At 37.1% G+C, this 24,253-nt stretch overlaps 1 protein-coding gene and 1 pseudogene across 8 annotated transcripts in view; both read right to left on the reverse strand.

Moving 5' to 3' along the window:
* The window catches only part of KITLG (KIT ligand), an 89,343-nt gene that overhangs the window by 16,461 nt on the left and 48,629 nt on the right, over positions 1–24,253 (reverse strand). For 5 of the 8 annotated variants that reach the window (XM_045588324.1, XM_036455999.2, XM_036456003.2 and 2 more), the window contains 3 exons: positions 9,482–9,652; positions 6,351–6,510; positions 5,549–5,632 (listed from right to left, as the gene is read on the reverse strand). In XM_045588324.1, the coding sequence (XP_045444280.1) occupies positions 5,549–5,632; positions 6,351–6,510; positions 9,482–9,652 (415 nt within the window). The remainder of the gene's footprint in view (positions 1–5,548; positions 5,633–6,350; positions 6,511–9,481; positions 9,653–24,253) is intronic. The other 3 variants (XM_045588326.1, XM_045588327.1, XM_036456008.2) reach the window with 1 other exon arrangement.
* LOC118728921 lies at positions 17,646–18,109 on the reverse strand (annotated as a pseudogene).

The raw sequence follows: 24,253 nt of genomic DNA on the forward strand, positions 1-24,253 counted from the left end.
AAAAAAGAAGAAAATTTGCCAAATTTATGATTAAAGTAGAAAATTTGCCAGATTTATGATTCCTGTTTCCAATGAGGCTCTGGTAATAGGATGTGTGTGTGTGCACATGTTGGGGGCAGTGAGTGGTAGTGGGTGTGTAGTGTAAGGGACAGTGGGACTGGGTAGGGAAGTGGGGTCTTCCATTCATATAACAATGAATCTCTTCTTTAAGACTTGATTAGCAGTTTTTCTGGTCCAGCCCACATCCTACAATCCCTATGGAAATACAGTTTAGTCATTTAAATTGGAGCTCAATGTGAATTCTCTCACCAAAATAAGTCTGAGTTAAAAAATGAGATTTGGTATAACTGAAGTGTTACTATTGTTACAATAATAGTTACTTTGAGGGTTATGGGCACTAATTTGGGATTTAACCACCATTTTTATAAAAGTGTTTCCTAAAAGAAAATGGGTTCAGAATTTTACATGCAATTCCTACCATTTGGGGAATTTTATTTTACTGTCTATAAATAATTAAACTCTTTGTGTGTGCAGTCCAGGAATGTGTTTGAATTTTCCTTACTAGTCAACCTGCTGTGACCCACACTCGATACTGCGACTGCTGGAGTGTAATTTTGATAAATTTGAGCAGGTCACCTCCTTGAGGAGCCCTGACCAATGTCTAAAGGAAGCTGTTGACTTTTGCCCTCCAGCCCCCATGGAAAACCAATGAGCCAGGATGGTGCTATGTGGAATGCCATGAGCTACGTTTGGGCAGTCACATGCCCGGGAATCAAGGCAGCCGAAGGCCCTGTTTGCCCTGTTTTATCCAAAGGCCAAATCTTGAACTGCGCCATTCAGACCAGAGCAGAGACCACGGCCACTAGCCAAAAAGCATAAGGAACTCACTAGAGAGTGAGGTCTTCTGGGATTTCCCCACTTAAAATCTTTCTCAGGTAGAAGCACAAGCCCCTAAAGGAGATGTCCCAAACAAAGCCCTAACAAGGAAACCTAATAAGGAAATCTTACTTCTCTATCTGGGTACTGTGCCCTTTTAACCACTTGGAAAGTCCCATCCCAGGACTCTGGCCCCCAAGCAAAGCCCGCCAGCAGCAGCCTGGTGAAGACTAGGAGGGAATGGGACCACGGGAACTGAACTTCACCTCCCATAGGTCTAGAGGTCAAGGTTTCTTCAATTTTGTTATTGCTTTTGTTAATTCAAGTAGCTTAATATCCAAGCCCCTGGTTCTGTCTAATGATACTGCCCTATCTCTTGCAGAGAGAGAAAAAAATGCTGTCAGAAAAGGCTTGCTTGCACCTCTAGAGCCTGACTCCGGACACTTGCTCCTGCTGCTTTCCAAGGATCAATAAGGTTTGAATCAGGCATCTCAAGGCCTACGTAAAGGTGTTTGGGGCCAAAGCCCAAGCAAGGAACAAAGCTTTGCTTTGAAGTAGAGGCTGCTCAGAGAAACCTTATGGAGTCAGGGAGCTCATCTGGATAGGATTTGAGTAATCCCAAATTCTTGGGTTGTTAACATATTAACTGTATCTCAGTATTACAAAAACTTTCCACTGTCCAAAATGCGTGGGAACTGACTTGTTTGGTTTGACTAGTAATACCCAACATCTGTACAAATACAGAACACACAAAAAACTATGCTTCAAATTTGTGGAGCTCCTTTTTAGAGTGAGTCTGTAAGTACCATGCCCGTGAACAGGGATCTCTTGGTGTTTAGCAAACATGCTACTCGGTGCTGCTCCTTGGTTCAGACCCAAAGCTCATCCAATTACTGACCCACTGCCTCAGTGCATCCAGTTGTTCTAATAATTAATGATGAACACATACTACAGGTCAGACATGGCTCCGAGCATATGTGTGCTAACATTTGAAATTCACAGAAACCCTATGAAGGATGCATTGTGCTCAATTTGACTCGGGAGTCCAGAGGGATTAAGTATCTTGCTCAAGGTTCACACAGCTAGGCAGGGGCTGGGATATAAACCCAAGGCATATATTTCTTGAAGATGTATACAGTAATGTCAAAGTAAGGATATCTCTCTATATCACCTAAATACTGTCTGCAAGGATCTCAAACACTTTTAGATATCCTTTTAGCCTGGCACAAAGATGTGTTACTATGACTTTGGAAATACAACTCCTTTGGATAACTTGGATCGCCTTTACATGCTACAGAGAGGACACGCACATCTCTGGACTACTCTTCATATGGCCCAGTCCTCTGCTTAACACGGTCACATTTTGATTGTTATCCCTGAAAACTAGCATGCTATTTTCATATTTTCTTAACCATGTTTCCAAAGCAGTCTTTCTTCCTTTATGCTATGACTAAAACAGTTACATATGTCTATTATTATATATATAAAATAATATAAAGTTGGCCCTTGATGCAGGGTTTGGGGAGCCAACCCCCCAAGCAGTTGAAAATCGAGTGTAACTTTTGACTTCCCAAAACTTAACTATTTTTGTTACCCAAGGGGGACAGGTCGACAGGGAGGGGTTCTAGGACTCTCTGTGGATACAAAAATCTGGGGATGCTCAAGTCCCCTTTGTAAAAGGCAGAGATCAATTAATATAGTTTACCTTCCCATCCATGAACTCCCAACTGCAGATAAAAAATAGTACAAGTATTTATTGAAAAAAACATCCATGTGTACTGTACATAGATCTGCACATTTCAAATCCATGCTGTTCAAGGTCAACTGTGTATTTTATATGTATGATAAAATTCTAAGTATTTCATTTATGTGTGTTTTTCTTATGATAATGCAAGCTCCCTAAAAACTGATCTTGTGTATGGGTATCTAAGTGCCACATTTGTGAGTGACATCACCTTGGCCAAAAGCTGCTTATTATGTAAGACCCATACTTTTTACAAAAAGGAAGAAAAAAGAAAGCAAAACAAACAACAAAAAGACTGGCCATTCCTTTTGCAATTTAAAAAGCACCTTCAGACTCAGAAGCATAGGACTGAATGGGGTTTTGCATTCAGTTTGTCTTTTAAAGTAAGTAGAAAAGACTTTTGCTTCCAACCATGATAAGAATTACTATACTAGACAATACAAGATAAAAATTACTATACTAAACAAATTATTTCAGGCAACTGTTTCAGACATTAGCCAACAGGCCACACAAGAAAGATCAAAACCACACACAGTGAAACTCAAAATGGTCCTAATTTTCTGACTGGGAGTCACCTTCAGACCGAGGCATAGAAGACAGGACTCAAGTATAACTCAGAATTCTCACTGAGACAGGGACTCAGACTGAAGTTCAGGGTTGCTGATGTGGCTGGAGTTTGTGGAGAAGGGTGAGTTGCAGGAAAGGAGCTGAGCGGAGGAGTGCCAGAAATTTCCAGGAGAGTCTGTTTAAGTCATCGGTCAAATAATAGGCTGCACATGCACAGGGAGAGACTTCACAGAGCCTGCCGATACACTGAATGATGCCTGGGAAGCTGTGACTTTATCCGAGACCCTAACCATCACTCAGATACAATGGAGTTCTGATGAGCAAGAATGGAGAGATGTTTCTGGCTATTAAGTGACTTAAAAGGCAGGTAGTATGTATAGAATGGACACAGGATGTCTTGGTGGGATGAAGAAGGACAGTGAGAGATTTTATAATGCTACTCAGAACAGATTAATTAAAATACAATGAACATATATATACATACATTCTTTAACCTGAAAGAGAGCTGGAAAGGAAGGACAGAGGATCAACAAACAGGACAAACAGGAAACAAATAACAAAATGGTAAACCCATAATCAACTATACCAATAATTGTATCAAATATAAATGGATGAAAAAAACTCTAATTGAAAGTCAGAAAAACTAGATACAATAGCAAGGCCCAACCAAATCCTGCCTACCAGAGAGATGCTTTTTTTTTTTTTTAAAGTAAAATCTACAATGATGGGAAGATTTTTTAATTTCTGTCTCTCAATAAATGATAAAAAGTTAGATAAAAAATATGATATAAAAAATCTGAATAACACTAATCTGAATCTAATTAAATCTGAGAATGCTACACATCATATATGAATAATAGACATAAAATAAGTCAAATTTTAAAATATTACAAAGTATGTTCTCCAACAATAATTAATTTAGAAACCAATAACAATAAGACAACTAGACGAAATCCATTTTTATACTTCAAACAACACTTGAATCAAAGAGGAAATCACAAGGAGAAATTAAAATATTATTAAAGAAATTACAATGGAAACACAGCATATCAAATTGTGTGGGGTGCAGCTAAACATGCTTACAAATACATTTATATTTTTACAGTGCTCCTATTAGAAAAGAATGAGTTTAACATTAGCAATCTAATTTTTCCACCTTGTGATGTTAAGAAGCTAGAACAAGTGGAGCAAATTATACCCATAGCAGAATGAAGGAAATAATAAGAATTAGAAATCAATGAAATATAAATATATATAATTTAAGATGCCAAAAGTTGCTTCTTTGAAAAGATTAATAAAATCCATAATTAGTAGGAAAGACCTTAATTGTCTAATAAACATACAATCTCTTTACAAAACTTTCCAGATCTGAAGTATCCTGTAATTCAGAATTTTAGGTTTTAGAAGGTTCTGTCCTGCAATCATTGTGTATTATATGATTTCCTCAGAGAGGTCTGGATAGCAACCTGAAATTAAATACATTAATATTTCTACAGTGAAATGCATAGTCACTTTAAGAAGAATAAAGACTATAAATATCCTCATCTCAACTAAGGTCAGGTTTTGGAGGCAAAAATTCCAAAACAAACTGGATATTAGAGGGTCTTTTAAAAAATTTATGAAATGTAGAATTGCTATTGTGGATTTGTAATTAATAGATTACTTCTTTTTACAGATAGGTCTTCTATATCCCTACACATATAACAGTACCCTATTAATAAATTTTAAGGAATTACTTTCTTAGCTAAGATCACAGGATGATTTTTTTCCTCTTGCATGAGACTTGAGGGTCAAAATATTTAGTAAATCTAATAATCTTTGCCTAGATTTAAAAAGAGGATATTATACTTCCAGGAAACTAAGCTCTTGGTCAAAGTGGACAGGGGTTGCAGGGGGAAAAGGATATTCTTTTAACATATAATTTTATAGTGAAATAACAAAATCATCAAATTTCCTAACACACAACAGTAACTAGTGATATATACAAAACTGAAAATATCCTTGGAATTCCACACAACTAGCATTTGTACTTTCTGTTCTAAAATTCAGGTAAATTCTACACGGAATATATTTTATGTCAACATAAGATTAAATCATATATATAAAAGTAATTTAATGCCTTATTTAAAATAATCTTAGCAAAAAAAATTATTGGCTCAATTCTCTCATGGTCATCTCAAACTATAGGGAAACCCAATTCTACAAGCCTAATCCTCAATTCTCAGGAAGACCATAATAGGAAGAACAGTAATGAAACAGTATTCACAGCAATAATTGCAGAATATCCTTTAAAGCCCATGCAATACTCCCAGAGGTGCTAATTGGAGCCATGCATGCATTAAATCAGATATATGTACTTACTATTACTGCTACTGCTGTCATTCCTAAGGGAGTTGGCTGCAACAGGGGGTAACATAAATGGTTTTGTGACACTGACTCTGGAATCTAAATAGAAAGCAATAATGTGTCAGTGTTGCACGGTGATTTACATAAATTACAGAGTCCCCAAAAGGTAGAGTGCAATACCAAAGTATTTCTCAGATTTACAAATCTTGATTATTTATATCCTATTTATTTCATCCTGGGTCTTGCTGTTCTATTTTTATTAGGAAATTCACCAGTCACCTTATAGAACAAAAATTCATTCCCTATACAGGCCGATAAATGTAAAATTACAAATTGTTCATAATTGGCCATTTAAAAGAAAAGCACTATAATTAAGATTTTGTATTATAGGAACCCCAGGGAAGGGAGTGGGGGAGAAAGAGTCTCAAGACAGAGTAACTAGTAAAGACAAGAATTCATGCCTCAGAGTTAGATCCTTTAGAAAAGATTTGAGAAGGGGACATAAGAAAATGGGAGGTGAAGAATAACAGAATTGTAAATTACTGGCAAATATAGCAGGTAAGAAAAATGAGTGATGATTTCATTCCTTGTTTACTCACACAAAATTCTTTAATGTGACGATCATTAGTTGCTTTGGCTTGAAAAACAAATCTATAACCATTTCTTTTATGCTTGACATTTGCTTTTATATTAGACAAAACACACATACATCTTTTTTTAACTACACATATAGCTGATTCAGAGGTAGATTCTTACCTACACATACGAGAATCAAGCTTGCTTTTATAGTTAAATTAGAAATTCTTATATGTCTTACCATTATCAGGACTTAATGTTGAAGAAAACACACATTCGCTAGTTTTTGATGACACCATCTCCAAGTCCTTGAAGGCATTGATGGATCTATTAAAAATTCTAAAGAATTCTTCAGGAGTAAACATCTTGGGTTCTAGGCTGTTAGATGACTTTTTTACATTCTAGAAGAAGACAAAAACAAGATTATATTTTTCAAGGAGTCTACAGATTTTAACTGATGGCAAAGTAAAAGACTATGTCCTTCAATGACTCAAGGAAAATGAACTCCCTTAAACAATTTTGTTAATATACATAATTCATATAGGTACAGCACGATAGTGATCCTGCCCAGTTTAGTCTGAGGCTCAACTCCAGATAAAAGGAATAGGATGAGCAGGTGAATTCAACATCATAACAACAAAATAATCCTAACAACAAATTAGAGATATTGCTCTTTTAAGGTGCTCATTAAAATCATTATTCCTTACTAAAAAAATAAAATAAAATAAACACAAACACACACACACACACACAAAAAAAAAAAAACCCACAACAACAAAAAACAGACCTCTATAACACAGTTGATGCTAAATATTGGCAAGGACATGATGGAGCAAAGGGACTCTTACACATTGATGGGATGACGTAAATTGGCATGTTTGATACTAGCTGGTAAAGTTGGACATGAGCCCATCCTGTGACCCAGAAATTCCACTTCTAGGTAGGGACTCTAGTGAAGCTTTTGCCTTTCTGTACCATGAGCCATACAGGAAAGTTCTTACCAGCAGTGTCTACAAATATGTACATCAGTCAACAGGGGAGTGGTTTAATCAATATGGTATGTTCAATCAATGGGATATTATATAAGCAGTAAAAATGTAACCACAGCTATATATATCAAAGTGTGTAAATCTTACAAACATGCTCAGTGAAAGAAGTCACAAAAGAATAAAGAATATGAGTAAGTTCCAAAGTCCCACTAAAAGCAAATCAAAGCTATATTTTAGGAATTCAGAAATGCATGACAATCTATAAAGAAAACCAGGCAATAATACAAGTTAACACTTATGTAGCTCTATGTGCCTCTCTAAGTGCTTTGTATATGTTTACTCAATCTCTAAAACAACTGAGAAATACCACCTGGTACGAATCTCCTGGGTTCCAGCCAAAGCATCATAATTATTAAAGGCACATTCTTTGGTATTTGGAATGTTCTTCCTGACATCACTATTTACTGAACACCTAACTCATCCTTCAAGCTACACTGCATATATTATTTCCTTTATGACACCTTGTCTGATATACTCTACTTTTTATCAATGCTATCAGCACATGATACTAATATGATGTAAAAAGAGATGTTAACTCTAAGACGTCCTACATTATAAGACTAGAGGCCCAGTGCACAAATTCTTGCACAGGTAGGGTCCAGCTGGCCTGCTGTGATTGGGGCCAATCAGGCCAGGCCAGGCCAGCCGAGAGAAGGGGCTGCGGGAGGTTGGCTGGCCAGCCCCGCCCCCGATTGGGTTAGGGGGGCCCGACTGGGAAGGGGGCCAGTCAAGGGGAGGGGCCACAGGAGTTGGCCAGCCAGCCCCACCCCCTGATTGAACTACCAGTTGAGGATATAGTTTGCATATTAGCCTTTTATTATATAGAACTAGAGGCTGGTGCATGGATTTGTGCACTGGTGGGATCCCTTGGTGTGGCTGGCAGACTGACATCCCCCGAGAAATGTAGTAGTGCACAAAGTGGCAGGCGGCCAGGGAGGAGCCTGAGCCCAGGCCGGGTGCTGTGCCACTCCCGCTCATCCGGTTCCCTCTGCGCCTGCCCCTCTATGCCTGCATCGCTGTAGCTCAGTAGGCTCGTGCCCAACCTAGGCTGATACCAGCGTGCCCATGACCAATAAGAGGCTGTAGTCTTGCACCCAGTCAGTCCGAGTCAGTGCTGATCCTGATCCTGATCCTGATCCATTCTGGATGGGGGAAGGACATGCAAGGGGTGTGTCTGTGGGAGAGGCTAATGCCACCACAGCTGTGCTTGCCAACCATGAGCCCAGCATCTGGTGCCCATCAGTCAGGCAAGCAGCACTCCCACTGTGGGAGTGCACCAACCACCAGGGGGCAGCTCCTGCATTGAGTGTCTTCTCCCCCAGTGGTCAGTATGTGTTATAACAACCAGATGAACAGTTGAACTGTCACTTAGGCTTTTATATATATAAATACATTCTGACTCAGAAATGAGAAGTGAATAAATATAGTGATTAGGTTTACTAGCATGACAAGAATTCTGAGATTAGAGAATACAAATATGACTGATATTGGGCCTTACAGTGTAATTGCACTTTCGAAGAGGAGGAAGTATTTGAACATTATGGTACAAAATCATATTTAAAATCTTAGGTTTAAACTTCTAAAAAGCCTGTAGGCTAAACCTGGGCTTGTGAACTCTATGTCCAAATATGTCTCCCAAATCCTATTTTATTATAGATCCAAAGTTATAAAACTATCATCATAAAAATATTTATTAATCTTTATTTTGCCAGATACAGTACTAAAGCACTCATCACAAATCATCTCATGTCAACTCTACTAAAGTTCACAGAGCTAATTAGTGACCAAGTCAGGATCTGAACTCCAAAACCTTGTACTGTATTTACTCCTAGTGTCTCTTCAATATGTTTAGGTCCCAAATCATTGCCATGCTGATATTCTGAAGTTGACAACAATTAATCAGAAAATGACTTGGAGATACGAAAATCTACTTCTTTGTAATGACATGATTACTATGGATAAGAGGCCAAGTTTAAGTATTCATTACAGACAGCTTCCCATTTAAAGGTAAAAGAACATTTGTAACCTAATAGAAAAGTTATGATAAATTCATTCACCTATGAAATAAAGGTAAAATTAGGGCTGGTCTTACATTGTAGTGTAAATCAATTTTTACATTAAATGACAACTTTTAAGTTTTAATGTACATTTCAACACTGCAGTGTAACTACAAACATGTATTTCTGTACTCATGTTTCAAAATATTTTTAAATTAAAATTTATACATTAAGTATCACACAAACAAAGATGTCACACACCCTCCCCATCAATATAGGTTTTAGAGAAGAGTAGTAGAAACCAATACAAATGAATATAAGGTTACCTTCAATGGGTGTCCTTCCAAGCACTCCACAAGATCATCTACTATTTTTACAAGTTTGTCTATGATAGAATAATTACTCAAGCCTTCAGAAATATTTGAAAACTTCTCCAGAAGATCAGTCAGGCTGAATGATAATTGCTCCACCATTTCACTTATCCAACAATGACTTGGCTGCAAAAAATTGAAAGAGAGGAAGATAAAGCATCTGTTTACATACAGTCAACTGGGAGTATCCTTCAAAGACATAAATGCTGCAGTCACTGACTGCCAGATAAAACATTTCCTTGTATTAGAACAGGTCAGTTCTTGTGTTCTATTTAATTTAGACCTAAAATCTATTTCAAAATTTACAAATGTATATAGATTAGAAGAAAGTGTTGGTGGTAAACATTTTTTCTCTTTCATGGAATTAAAATAAGATGAGACAGTCTTACCCTTGACAAAATTCAGATAGTAATGGAATTAACATTATACTAAACATGAAGCCCCACTGAAAAATATCTATTCTGTAGTCAATGTGTTCTCAAAAGAGCTTTAGGTATAGTGGAACTTAACAAAACACTATTGTGTGAGAGAGTCCTAGTCCTTAAGGAACTTCTAGTATTTTGGTGAGCTGGAAGATAAAACAACCTATAATAAAAAAAAAAAACATAATATGCTAATTAGGATCGACAGCTGAACAACCTTCCAGACGTCATTCTGGACAAAGCCATGGCAGCAGGGACCCAAGCAGAGGTGGTTAGAGGCAATGAGGCAGGCAGGCAAGTGGTTCAGGTCAATAAGGAAGGCAGGCAGGCCAGTGTTTGGGAGCCAGCAGTCCCAGATTATAAGAGGGATGTCTGACTGCTGGTTTAGGCTGGATCCCTGGGTGATAATGTATCAATAATTTCAATATAATGATTTAACAAAATGATCCCTGGGATCGGGCCTAAACTGGCAGTCGGACATCCCTTGAGCGGTCTTGGATTGTAAGAGGGTGCAAGCTGGGCTGAGGGGATCCCCCTGTTTACGAATTTCATGCACTGGGCTTCTAGTAGATTAATAAGAGCTGATTTTCCTAGAGTGATATATTACAAGCCTCCTTCATAGATGATTCCTTTTTTAGAAAAGAAAAACAATTTGGTAGAAATGTGATCTGACAGAGAAGCACTTTTGCCTCAGTGGAAGGGCCAACTACATAATTTTGAGGGCCAAGGGCAAAATGAAAATTTACTTATTATTTAAAAATTATTTTAAAAATTTGTCTAAAAATGATTAAGAATTCTTTTTTGGGGGGGTAATAGAAAGATATATATATGGAATAGAAATAATGGAACAGGGCACTAGTGAGGTGATAAAGTATATAATTTGAATATAAGTTTCATGAGGGCAGGATTTTTATCAAGTCTTGTTCCCAACTGTATCTCAAGGGCCTAGGACAGTGTCTGGCGTATGGGAGTGCACAAAAACTCTTTGCTGATCTGATGCCTGAATGACTAAAAAAATAAATGAAAGAGAAAGTCTAGATAGTTAATATTTTACGCATGTCAAGAGGCAAAAATCAAGGCTATTATTCAGGTATGTTTATACAACGGGAAACAAATTTCCATAAAAATTTATCACAAAATTAAAAATATAATAATTGAATATAACTTCTTTTGCATAATAATTTAATTTAATTTTCCGTGTAATACAGGTGTACCAACAAGAAGAATAAGATTCTCTATTTGGGGTTCACATTATGCTTTCTTGGGGATCAAAAGTTAGCATTCTCTATCATCATATAGACCACAAGTGTTCATCTATAAAAACCAATCTCAGCTGGCTGGCTATGTATGCAGAATCAAGCAACAGACAGGATCTGGGCTACATAATATAGCTGCTATAAATGGCTGGGGATCAACAGAGGTTTAGATTATTAGGAAAAACTTCTTAGTATATTAGAATGGGTTTTTATAGTTCTTAAATTAATGTGGTGTTATTTAAAATTAGTAATTGATCATCAATTCAGGTATTTCACATATTTTAAGATTATATTTTTTGTAAATAGAAGCTCTGATTTCTTTTTTTTTTAATTCTGCTAACATATTACAGAGGAGAATAAAACAATGATTGGGGATAGCTAAAACTGACATGTCTTATTAAGATCCTAAATAATTTACTATATCTTCTAGAACCTATTGTATTGGAATGATGTAGAGTAACTAAAGCCGTGTAAAATGAATCAAACTACTACCCTTTATTTTTCTATTTATCAGCAAAGTATCTCTATTAAGGAAACTAATGTAATTTATTTATTCTAAATTACATATTGGGGCCATTTTAAACTTATTTAAGAGAACAATTTCAATCAATATAATGCAGACAAAAAGAAACTGGTTTATCTATAGATAGTTAAGATCCAATTCCTGGAAGCATTAAATGTCATTTAAAAGTTTGGGGGTTGAGAGTTGGGGGCCAGGGGGATGGAGGAATTGAATTAAAAAAAGAAAGAAAAAATGAGAAAAAGCTCATGGATTTGGATAACAGTGTGGTTATTGCAGAGGTGGGGAATTGGTAGAGGTGGAGGAGGGTTTAGGGGGGTATAAATGGTGATGGACAGAGACTTGACTGGGGTGGTGAACACACAGTTCAGTGTACAGAAGATGTGTTGTGGAATTGTGCACCTGAAACCTGTATAATTTTGTTAACCAGTGTCACCCCAATATAATCAATAAAAAAGAAAAAAAAACCCTCACATTTAACATGTCCTGACTCTACTCTTCCTCTTCTACATCACATCTCAGCTTAATCGCAATCAGTTTCCAAGTACTGTCAGTTCTACCATTTTAAAGACCCCCAGATCTATGCCTTGTTCTGCCTGCTTTATGGCTAGATTACAACCTCCTTTCCTTTCTTATCCCTGTCACAAAACAAACAAGCAAATAAAAACTTTTAGGATCTTGGCTCTGGCTTCATTTAAGTAGAATAAACAAACCACCACTGTGCATTAATTCAATTAGGCTACTTCATTCAACTCTTCAACTAAGTTCTTAAAGACTATGTGTTTCCAAGAATGTTCAGAATGGATTCTTTGTCTTGTTAAATCAATGCTTATGCTTATCTCAAGCATCTGCAAGTTCATATTTGCATCATTTACAAGTCACTTTCCAAGTTGTCAGTCTTTCCTTTGGGGCTGAACTGCTCTCCAAGTTTCTCTCTGTAGGCAGTGACAACTACTTTTACATAGTCAGCCCTATCAGCAAGGGTTGGAATTCCTAATATATGGAATTCAGCACATACTCTTGAGTACAGTTTGAATAGTATTTACATGGCAGAACAGCCTTTACCAATTAGTTCACTCCATTGTAATTGTGCAAAAAATTTTGGCAAGGAAAATGCACATATCAATATCTTTAAATTCCTTCTTTGCTCTACTGTCTGAATACACTCTGTCTATCCTTGTCTTGGATCTCTGACATGTATGAACCAAAATTAACTTCCCTTGTTTTGAATTGAACTAAGGGCCTCATTTTGTTACTTTGGTCTTTTTTGTTTTGCTTTTGTAGTTAAAGTAAAAAATATTTTGTATCTATGAATCTTATTTTTACACTGGGGAATGCCAGTGCTTTCTGACACTTCTGTTTATCTCTCCTTTCATCTGAACTCCATGTTTACATTCTGTATTCAAGTTCTCATTTATCTATAACTACACTTCCCATTTTCACATACCTAATCAACAATCCACACAATCAACTTTTTCCAGTAACATTTTCAACTGTAAAGCTGTAATTTTTTTGCAGTTCAACCATGAAATGCCCACTCCCTAGTCCTACCCCAGTATCTGTCCTTTTAAAGTAATGAACAATTCATTGCTACCTGACAAGATATGAACTTCTGGACTATACTGCTGAAAAATATATTTCTAAAAGTTTTGCAATTGCATTTCATTCATTATTCATTCTTGCCACAATTTATTGGAAAATGTTGTATAATAAAGGCTATAATAGTTGTATCATTCCCTTAGTTTGTTTAAATAGTTACATTTTAGCTTTTCAAGATTCTTGGATTTATTAAAGCTAAAACTGAGGCAAATAAATAATATTAAATGTCAGCCAGTTTTGACCTGTCTGCCTGCAGGAGAGGAACCAGTTTTTACTAATAGAATGTGGAACAGTTTCGTATTTTCTTTTTAATTAAATATAGTCAATGATTTGCAAAGAGAACAAAACATAGCCAACTGAATATTTCATTTGTGAGGTAATAGGTCTTTCTATTTTTCAACTCTTTCAAGATTATGATTAAGAAATGGGTGATTAAAGGTTGTAAAGTTCACAGATGTAAGTTTTTCTTTGCCTTAATCACAGGCATGATGGCCACTATTTATTATATTTCAGAGACCATTTTAAATGTAAATAGTTCTTTATAAATAGGAACTCACAGGATTCAGTAGAAGAATGTATGATATAAATACCGTTCTTTCACTGATGGAAGAATGTGAAGGCTTAGAAAAGTTAATAAAGCCATGTAGGATGTCTTAGCAGTGATGCAAAGACTACCCTTCAAATCCCTGAAGTACATATAACTGAGTTGTATTCAGCCATCTACATACTATAATATAATCTTTGCTTTGAAAGGGAAAACATGTCTGGATTTTCCCTAACTCATAGTCTCAATTTCTTACCTCAATTTCTTGGTGACCTCTATCTTACATTTTCTGGGTTTATTATAGCAGTTCTAGCTAGGACTACTAAAACACATATCCTTTGTATTCATATATAACATGTATCTTTCTAGAATGCTTACTGAATCAATATCTTTGAACTGCTAGCATGCCCCTACCACTGAAGATTTGGTTAAAAACTGAATTTCCTAAGGAATTAAAAAAATTCATATTTATTTATTTGGAGGGGAGAGGAGAGAAAGGAGGAGAAAGAGAGAAATATCAATTTATTGTGCCACTTAAAAAAAAATATATATTTATTTATTTATAATTGATTTCAGAGAGGAAAAGAGAGGGAGAACTAGAAACATCAATAATGAGATAGAGAATTATTGATTGGCTGTCTCCTGCACGAGCACACAACCCAGGCATGCACCCTGACTGGAAATCTAACGGTGACCTCCTGGTTCATAGGTTGACACTCAACTACTGAGCCAGGCTGCCTGGGCTATTGTTCTGGTTATTGATACATTCATTGGTTAATTCTTGTATGTGCCCAGACTGGGGATGGAACTGCAAACTTGGTGTTTCGGGACCACACTCTAACAACTGAGGTACTGGTCCAGGGTGAGCTTACTTAGGGATTTTTAAAGTACCATGAGCACCAAATTAATGATTTAACAAAATGATAACTTTCAAAAGGTTTAAAAACTACTATAAATAAAAGCATTCTAAACATAACTAGGAATATGAGTGCTTCCTAAAACCAACAAAGAAAATATCAATGTAGCCCTGACTTGTTTGGCTCAGTGGATAGAGTGTCCACCTGTGGACTAAGGGTTCCCAGGTTCAGTTGTGGCCAAGAGCACATTCCTGGGTTGCTGTCTCAATCCCCAGTAGGGGCAATGCAGGAAAAAGCCAATCAATGATTCTTTCTCATTGATGTTTCTATCTTCCTCTCCTTCTCTCTTCCTCTCTGAAATTGATAAAAATATATTTATAAAAAAAGAAAATATCCATGCACACTCTAAAGCTACACATAAATTTAAAACAGATGTTATATGAATTTCATAAGACATGTGATATAACCCTTCTGCAGTCTCAGAACTAGTTGAAATACATTGTGTGCTTTGAAAACATTGTGGGAACTTGCTAATTTGGGCATGCTTTCTCCTTCCCACCTTCCTGCTTCTTTCAAGAAACTGTTCTGGTTTATTAGTTGAAAGAACCTGACACTCTATTACAATAACCACCAGGCTCAATGCAGAGTCACCACAGCTTTATGGAAATAGGAGCTGAAAATGGACAAGACATGCTAATAGTAAGTCCTCAACTTTGTCGATAGGTTCTACAACTTTAAGCAAAATTACATATAATGAAGCCAATTTTATTACAGGCTAATTGGTTTACCTATCTATATTTAACAAGAGTTAAATTCCTATGGCATCTCATCAATATTTTAGTAACAAAACAGCATAAAATGAAATGACATTACTCAAGGACCTGCTAGATAACATTTCTTTGTTGATGCCCCTGGCACCACTTCTGATTTGGTAGCTATTCCCACAGATATCTGTGTGCTTCCTTAGTGGGTCTAAGGTAGGTGTCTATGCGGTGAGAGTTCTCCACAAAGGAGTTGAGGTAAAACACCCATTGGAGATTCTGAGGGAGAAAAGCCCTGGCTCACACACTGTGAGGCTTCTGAGAGACAGTGGTATTCACCCAGTCCTCTAATCCAGTTAATCGAATTACCAGAATTACCGTCCAGTTTGAGTGTTTTTGTTTCTTTTTCTTTAATATGTGTCAAACCTCAGTCTTGCCAGAATTAGAGCTGTGTGTTTCCAGGGCACAAAGCATTCCCTTTCTTTCCTCTCATGCTTCCAGCATTTACCCCCTAATTGAGCAATCCATCGGATCTAGAGCCATGCCATTAGAAGCACAATTGTTTAAATCCGGAAGGAATACTAAAGACCATGTGGCCCAGTTGTTTCAATATCATAAATGAGAAAACCAGTGATGTGGTTTGTCCAAGGTTATACCAAGAACTTAAACAGAAATATGAGAAACCAAGATTAGAACACCTGCTAGTTCTTTCATCAATGATACAGTCAAAGCACATAAACTATTTTTTTTCTGCTGGGTTCACCAGGACTCTGCTCACACATCTGGATCAGCTGCATTGGTCCTTAGGTTCAGCTAAGATACCTCTGGGTAATGCATGGTTCATTTTGTCTCATTCCAATGAATTCAGTGTCATTCTGATGAAATAAACTTTCTCTGAACAACTATCACAATCAAATAGCAAATGTCAACTGCCATGATAAAACCTTCTCTCCTCTCCTTCTGGTTTTTATTCTTAGGGTTAGAAAGCAGACAACACACCCTCCTTCCACTCTCAAACATCCCATGGATAGGCAAAGTGAGAACACTCCTATGAAAGTACTTTGCAAAATACTGTGTGCTCCCATTACTAGTGTAGAGACTTCAAAATATTAATTCCCTTTTGGATGAGATAGGTTTTGTCAGGATTTATTTTAGTCCTTTCCCTAAACAATTAATTTGGGTCTTCAGAGTTCACTTTAGGCTTTGTAACTTTGCATTTTCTTGTTTGAGTTAGAGTGATGTAGAAACCTCAATCTGATTAAGATGGTAATCAGCCCAAACACTATAAATATGTGTTGTTTCCCAGAGCAGGTCTATAAATGGCTCCCAAGGCAGACACAAAATAGCACAGTGAGGAGGGAACAGCATGGGGAGGGGAGGGGAGGGCAGCAAAGATGATCCACGGCTCAACTCCAGTCCCAACTCTGCTGACACAGTTTGAGATTTTAGACAAGTCTATTCAGAGCTTTAGTTTCTCTGTCTTTGAAAAAAAGGTCTGTCTAATCTGTGGTAGCCAAAATGGGGCCAATACTCAATATGTGGCCAGTGTGACTACAATTTTAAATTCACTTAACTTTATTTATTTATTTTTTGTTAATTTAAAAATCAGTACCTGATTCAGTGACTAGAAAGCTTTTAAGTATGTTTGGAAAAGCTAGGTATGTGAACCTGTATTTTCATGAAAATCTAAATATGGGCTAAATATTTCTGATGAAAGCTTAGTGTCTGAACTAGAATGTGCTGTAGGTTGGTTCTGAATGATATAAAACAGTGTAAAATATTCAATTAATAATTTTATATAGATTGTAAAGTAAAATGATATTTTGGACTACATGAAATTTATTATTATAGTTACACCTTTCCCTTGTAACTTTTTTTTTAATGTAATGACTGGACAATTTAAGATTACGTATGTGGCTTCCATTATATTTCTTTCAGACAGCAATGGGATAAGTGTTCTGAGCAGTGCCTTAGTGTAATTACTTATTTATTAAGATGGACCCTGTAGATTAAATACACATAAGAGCCATTTAAAAATACTATTTAGTGTTGTATTTTATTCATTTAACTAACATTTATTTATTTATTTATTTGCATTTTAGTGATCACATTTATTGGAAGCGTTGGAGAAAAATAAAAATGCCATTTAGCTTAAGAATTTGTGTTATGTGCACATAAACATTTCAGAAGCAGAAGATTCCTTGGTCATTTATTAATATCAAAATTTACGCAGGTTTCTCTTTTAAATATCTTCTACCTTTAAAGACGCAATCATATAAAGTCTCCTAATTTCCACACAGGATATATTCTTTGTTTCAACCAACTCTCAATGGAGGGGCAACTAGGACAACACCATCTCCCCAGACAAAAAGTATTGGAATATTTCATTTTGTTGATTTATATATCTCTTCATATGTTTCCTCATCAATTTCTATGGTAGTCACAGTTTCTTCCACATCTCCCAATATCATATTTAAATGTTGATCATAAGCATGTAATCTACCTCGAAGCTCTCTGTAATTTATCATTTTCACATAAATTCGCTCATCTAGGCTGAGCCTGATAAGATCCAGGGGCTCTTCTACAGTGTTGGTAGTTTGTTGCTCGTCCACGTTGTCCGCCATAACATTTATACTTAATCATTTAAAAAAAATACTTATTATAATACATGAGAGGTAGAGGTAGATAATTACCATGTCTACTTGGCTGACTTCTATTTCTATAGTAAGTACTTCAAATCTGAGGTTCAACCCTCAGGATCTGTACTTACAATTAGGGAACTTGCTTTGTGGCCATAGCTGATTGGACAATGGTGGACCCTGAGCTTGATGGGCCAATCAAAAAGTCCCTCCCCCAAACTAGTAGTGGTGATAGGAACTGATAACCAGTCTCTGTAGGGCTGAAACTGTAACATGAAAATTTAGGAGCACTGGGGTGTCTGGGACAGAGAAGACAAATTCTGTCCAACAGAATAGAATGAGGCAGAGATGCAGAAATGAAGAAAGGAAAATCCAGTTTTTGTGTCTTAATTATTTTTTCACAATAATACTTTGAGGCAAATGTATAATACATGCAACTTTAAACAGCTGGGTAAGCAATGTATGATCAGGTTCCCAAAATGAAGAGTTTCTGGATAAATTCTACAGAAATTCAGAGAAAACATGTCATATTATGTAGCAGCACCAAGCAAGAGCACAGTAGGTATGATGTTGGAGTGATATAGGGAAGAGCATGATATGAACAGTAAGGAATGGCCTGGTGAGAAGACTTGGTGAGAAAGAAGGTTCTTAGGCTGACCTTGGAGGAAATAACCATTATAAGAGGCTGTGAGCCCCAGGATAACTACATGATTCTGTGGGGAGAATTTGAATGGGTAAATGGGAGGTAGAAAGGCACCCTGGTGAAGGGAAGTAGTACTTAACAGTTTTGGAGTTTAGAATAAGCACAGCGATTTTAGAAGGCAGGGACTCATCTGGCTGGGGTGGTGAGTTTGTGTTGGGGAATATGGGTATTAAGGTGAGGTGGTTACGGTGGGGCAAGATTGTGGAGAGTCCGGATCAGGCGTCAGATTCAGGGAATTTGGCTTTCAGCCTTCAGTCACTGGTAGCAAAGAGAAAGTTCTTGAATATGGAAATAACTCAGTAATAAGTAGTATAATAGAAGGCTCAAAGAAATCATGATTCCTCAAAATTTGCACACTACAACTCTCACACTGAAGATCTTTTACAAAATGAACACCTACCTAAAAAAAAGACAAGAGTAATATTGCAGAGCAGGTATTATTTGTTGTTATAGGCATTCACCTCACCTCATCATATTAATCGTGTGGATTAATTATTCAGGTCACATTTGTACCTCAGGGAAATTACAAGTGATTACATGTTGGGGAACTTTCCTCCTTCCTTCCGCCTTCACTTTCTTCCAAAAGATATTTATTAAGTGTCTATCACCCATAAGGCAGTGAGGATATTAAAAAGCAAACACACCATTCCTGCCCTCATGAAGTTTACAAGTGGACAATTATCGATAAAATAATTCCACAGATAAATGAAAAACTACTCCTCCGGGGCGTGCTGGGGGAAAATTTTCTAATAGGCAGATTTGGTGTCATCAGGGAGAGGGAAGGCTTCCTTAAAGAAGTGAGATGGACTCTGAAAGAGTCAGCAGTTACCTAAACAAGAGGGCAGACCAGATTCCAGGCACAGAGAAAAGCCATGCGCAGAGGTGCCTCGCAGCGGGAACATGTGCGGATGAGGGATGGGGCAGGATATGGAAAGGTGCCAGATCAAACAGCTCTCAGAGGCCTTGTTTAAGGAGCTCCTTTTCCTGTTTCCCAAGAGCAATTCAGAGCCATTCAAAGTACATGGAGGAGGAGTTAAACGATCGCTTGAAATTTTCCTTTTTTTAATCGGCATCGACTAAAAAATTTGAAATGTTCAGTGATGAGTTCTGAAATGGCCAGGGAGATCGGAGGAGCCCAGAAGCAGCAGCAGAAGAGGAGACTAGTCCAGAAGTGAAATCATGCATACCTGAGGAAGGGTGTTGCAGAGGGAAGATGGCTGGGAGGCATATGGTTAGAGGAACGTTACATATTGCCAATAACTTGTTCAACCCTGCTTAATTTAACTTAATTAAAAATTGACGTGGTAGTAAAGACTGGTTTAGGTAAGAATCATCAATAGCTGCTAAACCTACAGGAGGAACTTTGATGAGGAATTGGACATCATCTGAAAGTGTCTCCCCAAAGATTGCTTATCAGTTGCCAATGAGTCAATACACAGGAACAGTGGAACACCTGCATCAGGTGATCATACAAAGGAGCACCAGGAAGTGGAGATGGACAACACGTGCCTCCAGAGATGATAACTTGAGGCATCATCACTTACGTCACATAGAGGCTGGCCATGCCTAATCTGAATATAGCCATTGAGAAATTGTACTACTGTGGAGGGCTGTATTACTGAAGACTTTTACTCTCATAAATACAAAGCAAGGCTAGGAGCTCTTAAAGGAGACTATTGAGACATGACGTATTCATTTCCATAAACTTAGTGCACTTGAAAAAATTTATTAGTTTATAGTCCCTGAGGTCAGGAGTCCAAATAGGTATTAGCAGGTGCAAATCAAGGTGTTCAATGGGGCTGTTTCTTTTAAAGGCTCTGCAGGATAACCCCTTTCCTTGCCCTTTCCAGCTTTAGAGGATGTCTGCCTTCCTTGGCTTGTGGCCCCTTCCTCCATCTTCAAAGCTAGCAATGTAATATCTTCAAATCGCCCTCTCTGGCTTTGATACTCCAAATCCCTCTTATAACGATGCAAGTCATTTGATTCGGCCCACGCTGGTAATCCAGAATACTCTCCCCACCTCAAAATTCTTAACTTAGTTATATCTGCAAAGTCCTTTTTGCCTTGTCAGGCAATACTAGATTCACAGCAGGAGACATGCGTGGGGAGCCATTATTCTGTCTATCACACTTGATATAAAAATATAAATTATACTCCTAGATCGCTTCTTGTATTAGAGGAAAAAAAAAATGCCCCCCCCCCCCAAAAAAAAAAGTTGTTAAAACTGAAATACAGCCACTGGATTGAAATATTCTTATTCCTAAACGTATTGAAGTTGACAGCTTACAATGTTGTTATGTAAGAGAAAATAATTTACTTTAGGAAATATACACCGAAGTGTGTAGGGGTAAACAGACATTATGTATACAACTTACTCAGCAGGTTTGGAAAAATAATAAAACATACATGTGTGCAAAGAAAACAAGCATTTAGGAAATCAACTAAGGCAAAATATTAAAAGCAGATGAATCTGGATTAAAGAGTATATGGGTGTTCTTTGAGTAATAGTCTTGCAAACTTTTCTGTAAATTTGAAGTTATCCCCAAATAAAAAGTTAAAAGAAAACTGATGAATACATAATTTACTTTTATTAAAAACAAATAGTTTTTTTACTTAAATACCACAAACAACTGACAGTCTATATCATTTTATAAATGTGAAAATGACCAAAGATGTGTGGCACATTCAGCGACTTAATATTTGTTCTTTCTATAGTAACATTACTAGTAAATGGAAAGGCTGGGAAATGTTTGAGACTTTTAAGGTTAGGAACTTAAAGGAAATCTTAAACCTGGCAGTATTACAGCTTCAGGTAGCTTAAAATAGAATAGAAAAATATCCTCAGATTTAAGTATCAACCTGTTGAAAGAGAACCTACTAGATAATTTTCTAGGAAGGCCCTTAGAAAAGCAAGCTCTCCTTTTCAGGTGTATTCATTTGATTTTTAAAACAAAAGCAGGTAATAATAATAATGTGTATTCTATTCTAGAGCTTTCTTCTGCCCAATGCCGCAGTCGGAATTTTATTGCCTTGGCCCCAGAGAAGTTTTTGGTGCCCATTTTGATTCCCACTCCACCCTTTATTGTTTAAACACAAAAGATAAGGCAGCTAGGACTCTGACCACTGACAAATAATCAGGGGCCTGTCCACTGGGAAACTCCTCTGATCTTGGCAGTAACTACGGTTTTAAAAGGAAGGTAAAAAGAACGCTTAAGACCGGTTTCTGCGCACAGCCCTATGTGTGGGCTTGTTTTCCTTGCCAACTGTGGTAGCCAAAAACAGAGCTATTCCCCAGCTATGCCAGGATGGAGTGCCAAGATCAAATAATAGTGAACTTTTCTCAATTACAGAAACAGAAAGAAAACATGTGGCGAAGAGCTGGCTTTATTTCTACAAGTTTGGCTCTTACTCTCACCAGCCAGTACCAAAATGTGTGATTTAGTGTAATCTATGATCATACCGTACACAATCATCTACTCCGTTATTTTCAGTGTAACCTTGTTTTTCAAAGAGCCGCCTGATGCCTTTGAGTGAGTTCGGCAATCAGAGGCCCAAAGTTCAGCAATCTCTAGCCCAGAATGGGGTGAGTCTTTACCACGTAGAGGCTTCACTTAGAGCACTTTCCCTCACCAGTGTAATTATTTAGATAACCACATTCTGTAACCTAGGGGTAAGTCATGAGACCCCAGGTTTCTTTTTAAATGGGTCATTCTCTATCACATGTGTCAAACACAAGGCCCGCGGGCCAAATCCGTCCCGCCAGGCCTTGCAATGTGGCCCGCACCGCGCTGTCATCACTGCACTCTGCTGCGTTTCCATCACAATGACAGTTTATGACTGTTCAGTAAACCATTCGGCCCGCGATTTAGGCTGGATTTTAGATTTTGGCCCCTTCTCTGATTGAGTTCGACACCCCTACTAGGTGTACAACCCTGGGCAAAATACTTCTGGGTTGCAAACCACAGTGTGTCATTTGTAAAAGAGGAGTCACCTTAGTTATCCTGCTGTCCTCACAGGTTTTTCTGTAACCATCCAAGGAGACAAATATGTGAATTCATTTTGAAAAGGGCCAGGTAATTTCTCCCCAGTTTTTGAACATAAGACTAAATCAACATGTATTTGTTTCTTAAAGTGTCTGGTGAAGTGCCGTTTCCATAGTTTTTCCTAAACAAATACTTGCTGCCTGAGTGACTGATTGATGACATTAATTAACTTTTGGGATGCTGTGGTTTTACATTCCTATCTCTAGAGAACTCCCCCTAAACCGATAGGCCAGACTTTGACCTAGACTCAAGGATAACTGGTTCCGCATGAAGGTACATGTTCAAAGGTATTCTAAGGAACATTACTCTGTTCATGCTAAAAAATTTACTAAGGAAAATAAATGTGCCTTTAGACCTTCTCTTGTAATGACAACCTTATAGTCTTTGAAACACGTTCTTAAGTACAAGCACTTAATGATGTACTTAACACACTTAAACTGGAATTGATTTTGATTGACTCAAAGCCTCAGACAATTTGCACGAACTGGGTGTGTAGTATTTGGTAATTTAAGAAAAGATGTCTACTTGAAGAGTAGAGTACCCCAAATGGTTTCAAATTAACTCAACACAATATGTTAGTTAGAATGAATCAATATGGAGCAACACGTTATATCTCAAAGACATGTTTCAATTATTGAATATAAGCAACCTGCAAAGTGGTACATGCAGTGTAATGGCACTAACATAAATATGAAAAAATGCAAAAAAACCACACAATATATTATATATGGATGCTGAGTCTGCAGTGTGTGCCATTGTGCTCCACAAAACTCCAGGGGAGGCTAACCTCACACCGAGTCCTAAAAACATGCCTTAGAAAAAAATATTCAGTTCAGAATACTTGATCATAGGAGAGAATTGTCCCTAAGAGACAAAGTGGAAACTAATGGAGATAGGAAAAGGGAATACAGGGGACTTAGTGTATGTATAACGCTTCATTATTTTTTAAAAAACAAACATATTTGAAGCAAATATAGCACAGTGCAAGGTTTGACAAGCTATGTGATGGATACATGGGCATTACATTTCCTATGCTTGAAATATTTCTTCATATATGAATTCTTCAAATATTTCTTCCCAATGAAAAAATCATTAAAATTTCTTGGTTGCAGTGACAAAGGAGTATTTATAATCATAACCTCATATTTTTAATATAAGGTTCTGAGAATCTATTGTAAGGTTCTAATAAATTCTGAGATAAAATATTTTGTGTTCTCAAATTAAATAGAAAAGAGACTTATATAGGACCTATTTAAGTATAGAGAAAACTTGCATAATTTTACACTGAAGCCTTTTGGAGGAGAGACTAAGAGAAAAAGAGAAATTTGTGGTTAGTTCCAAATTTGGGAGAAGAGGTTTAGGAGACAACTTGCAAACTTCTAA

The sequence above is a fragment of the Pipistrellus kuhlii genome, unplaced genomic scaffold (genome assembly GCF_014108245.1).
Source record: "Pipistrellus kuhlii isolate mPipKuh1 unplaced genomic scaffold, mPipKuh1.p scaffold_m20_p_3, whole genome shotgun sequence".
In the NCBI taxonomy this organism is placed as follows: domain Eukaryota; kingdom Metazoa; phylum Chordata; class Mammalia; order Chiroptera; family Vespertilionidae; genus Pipistrellus; species Pipistrellus kuhlii.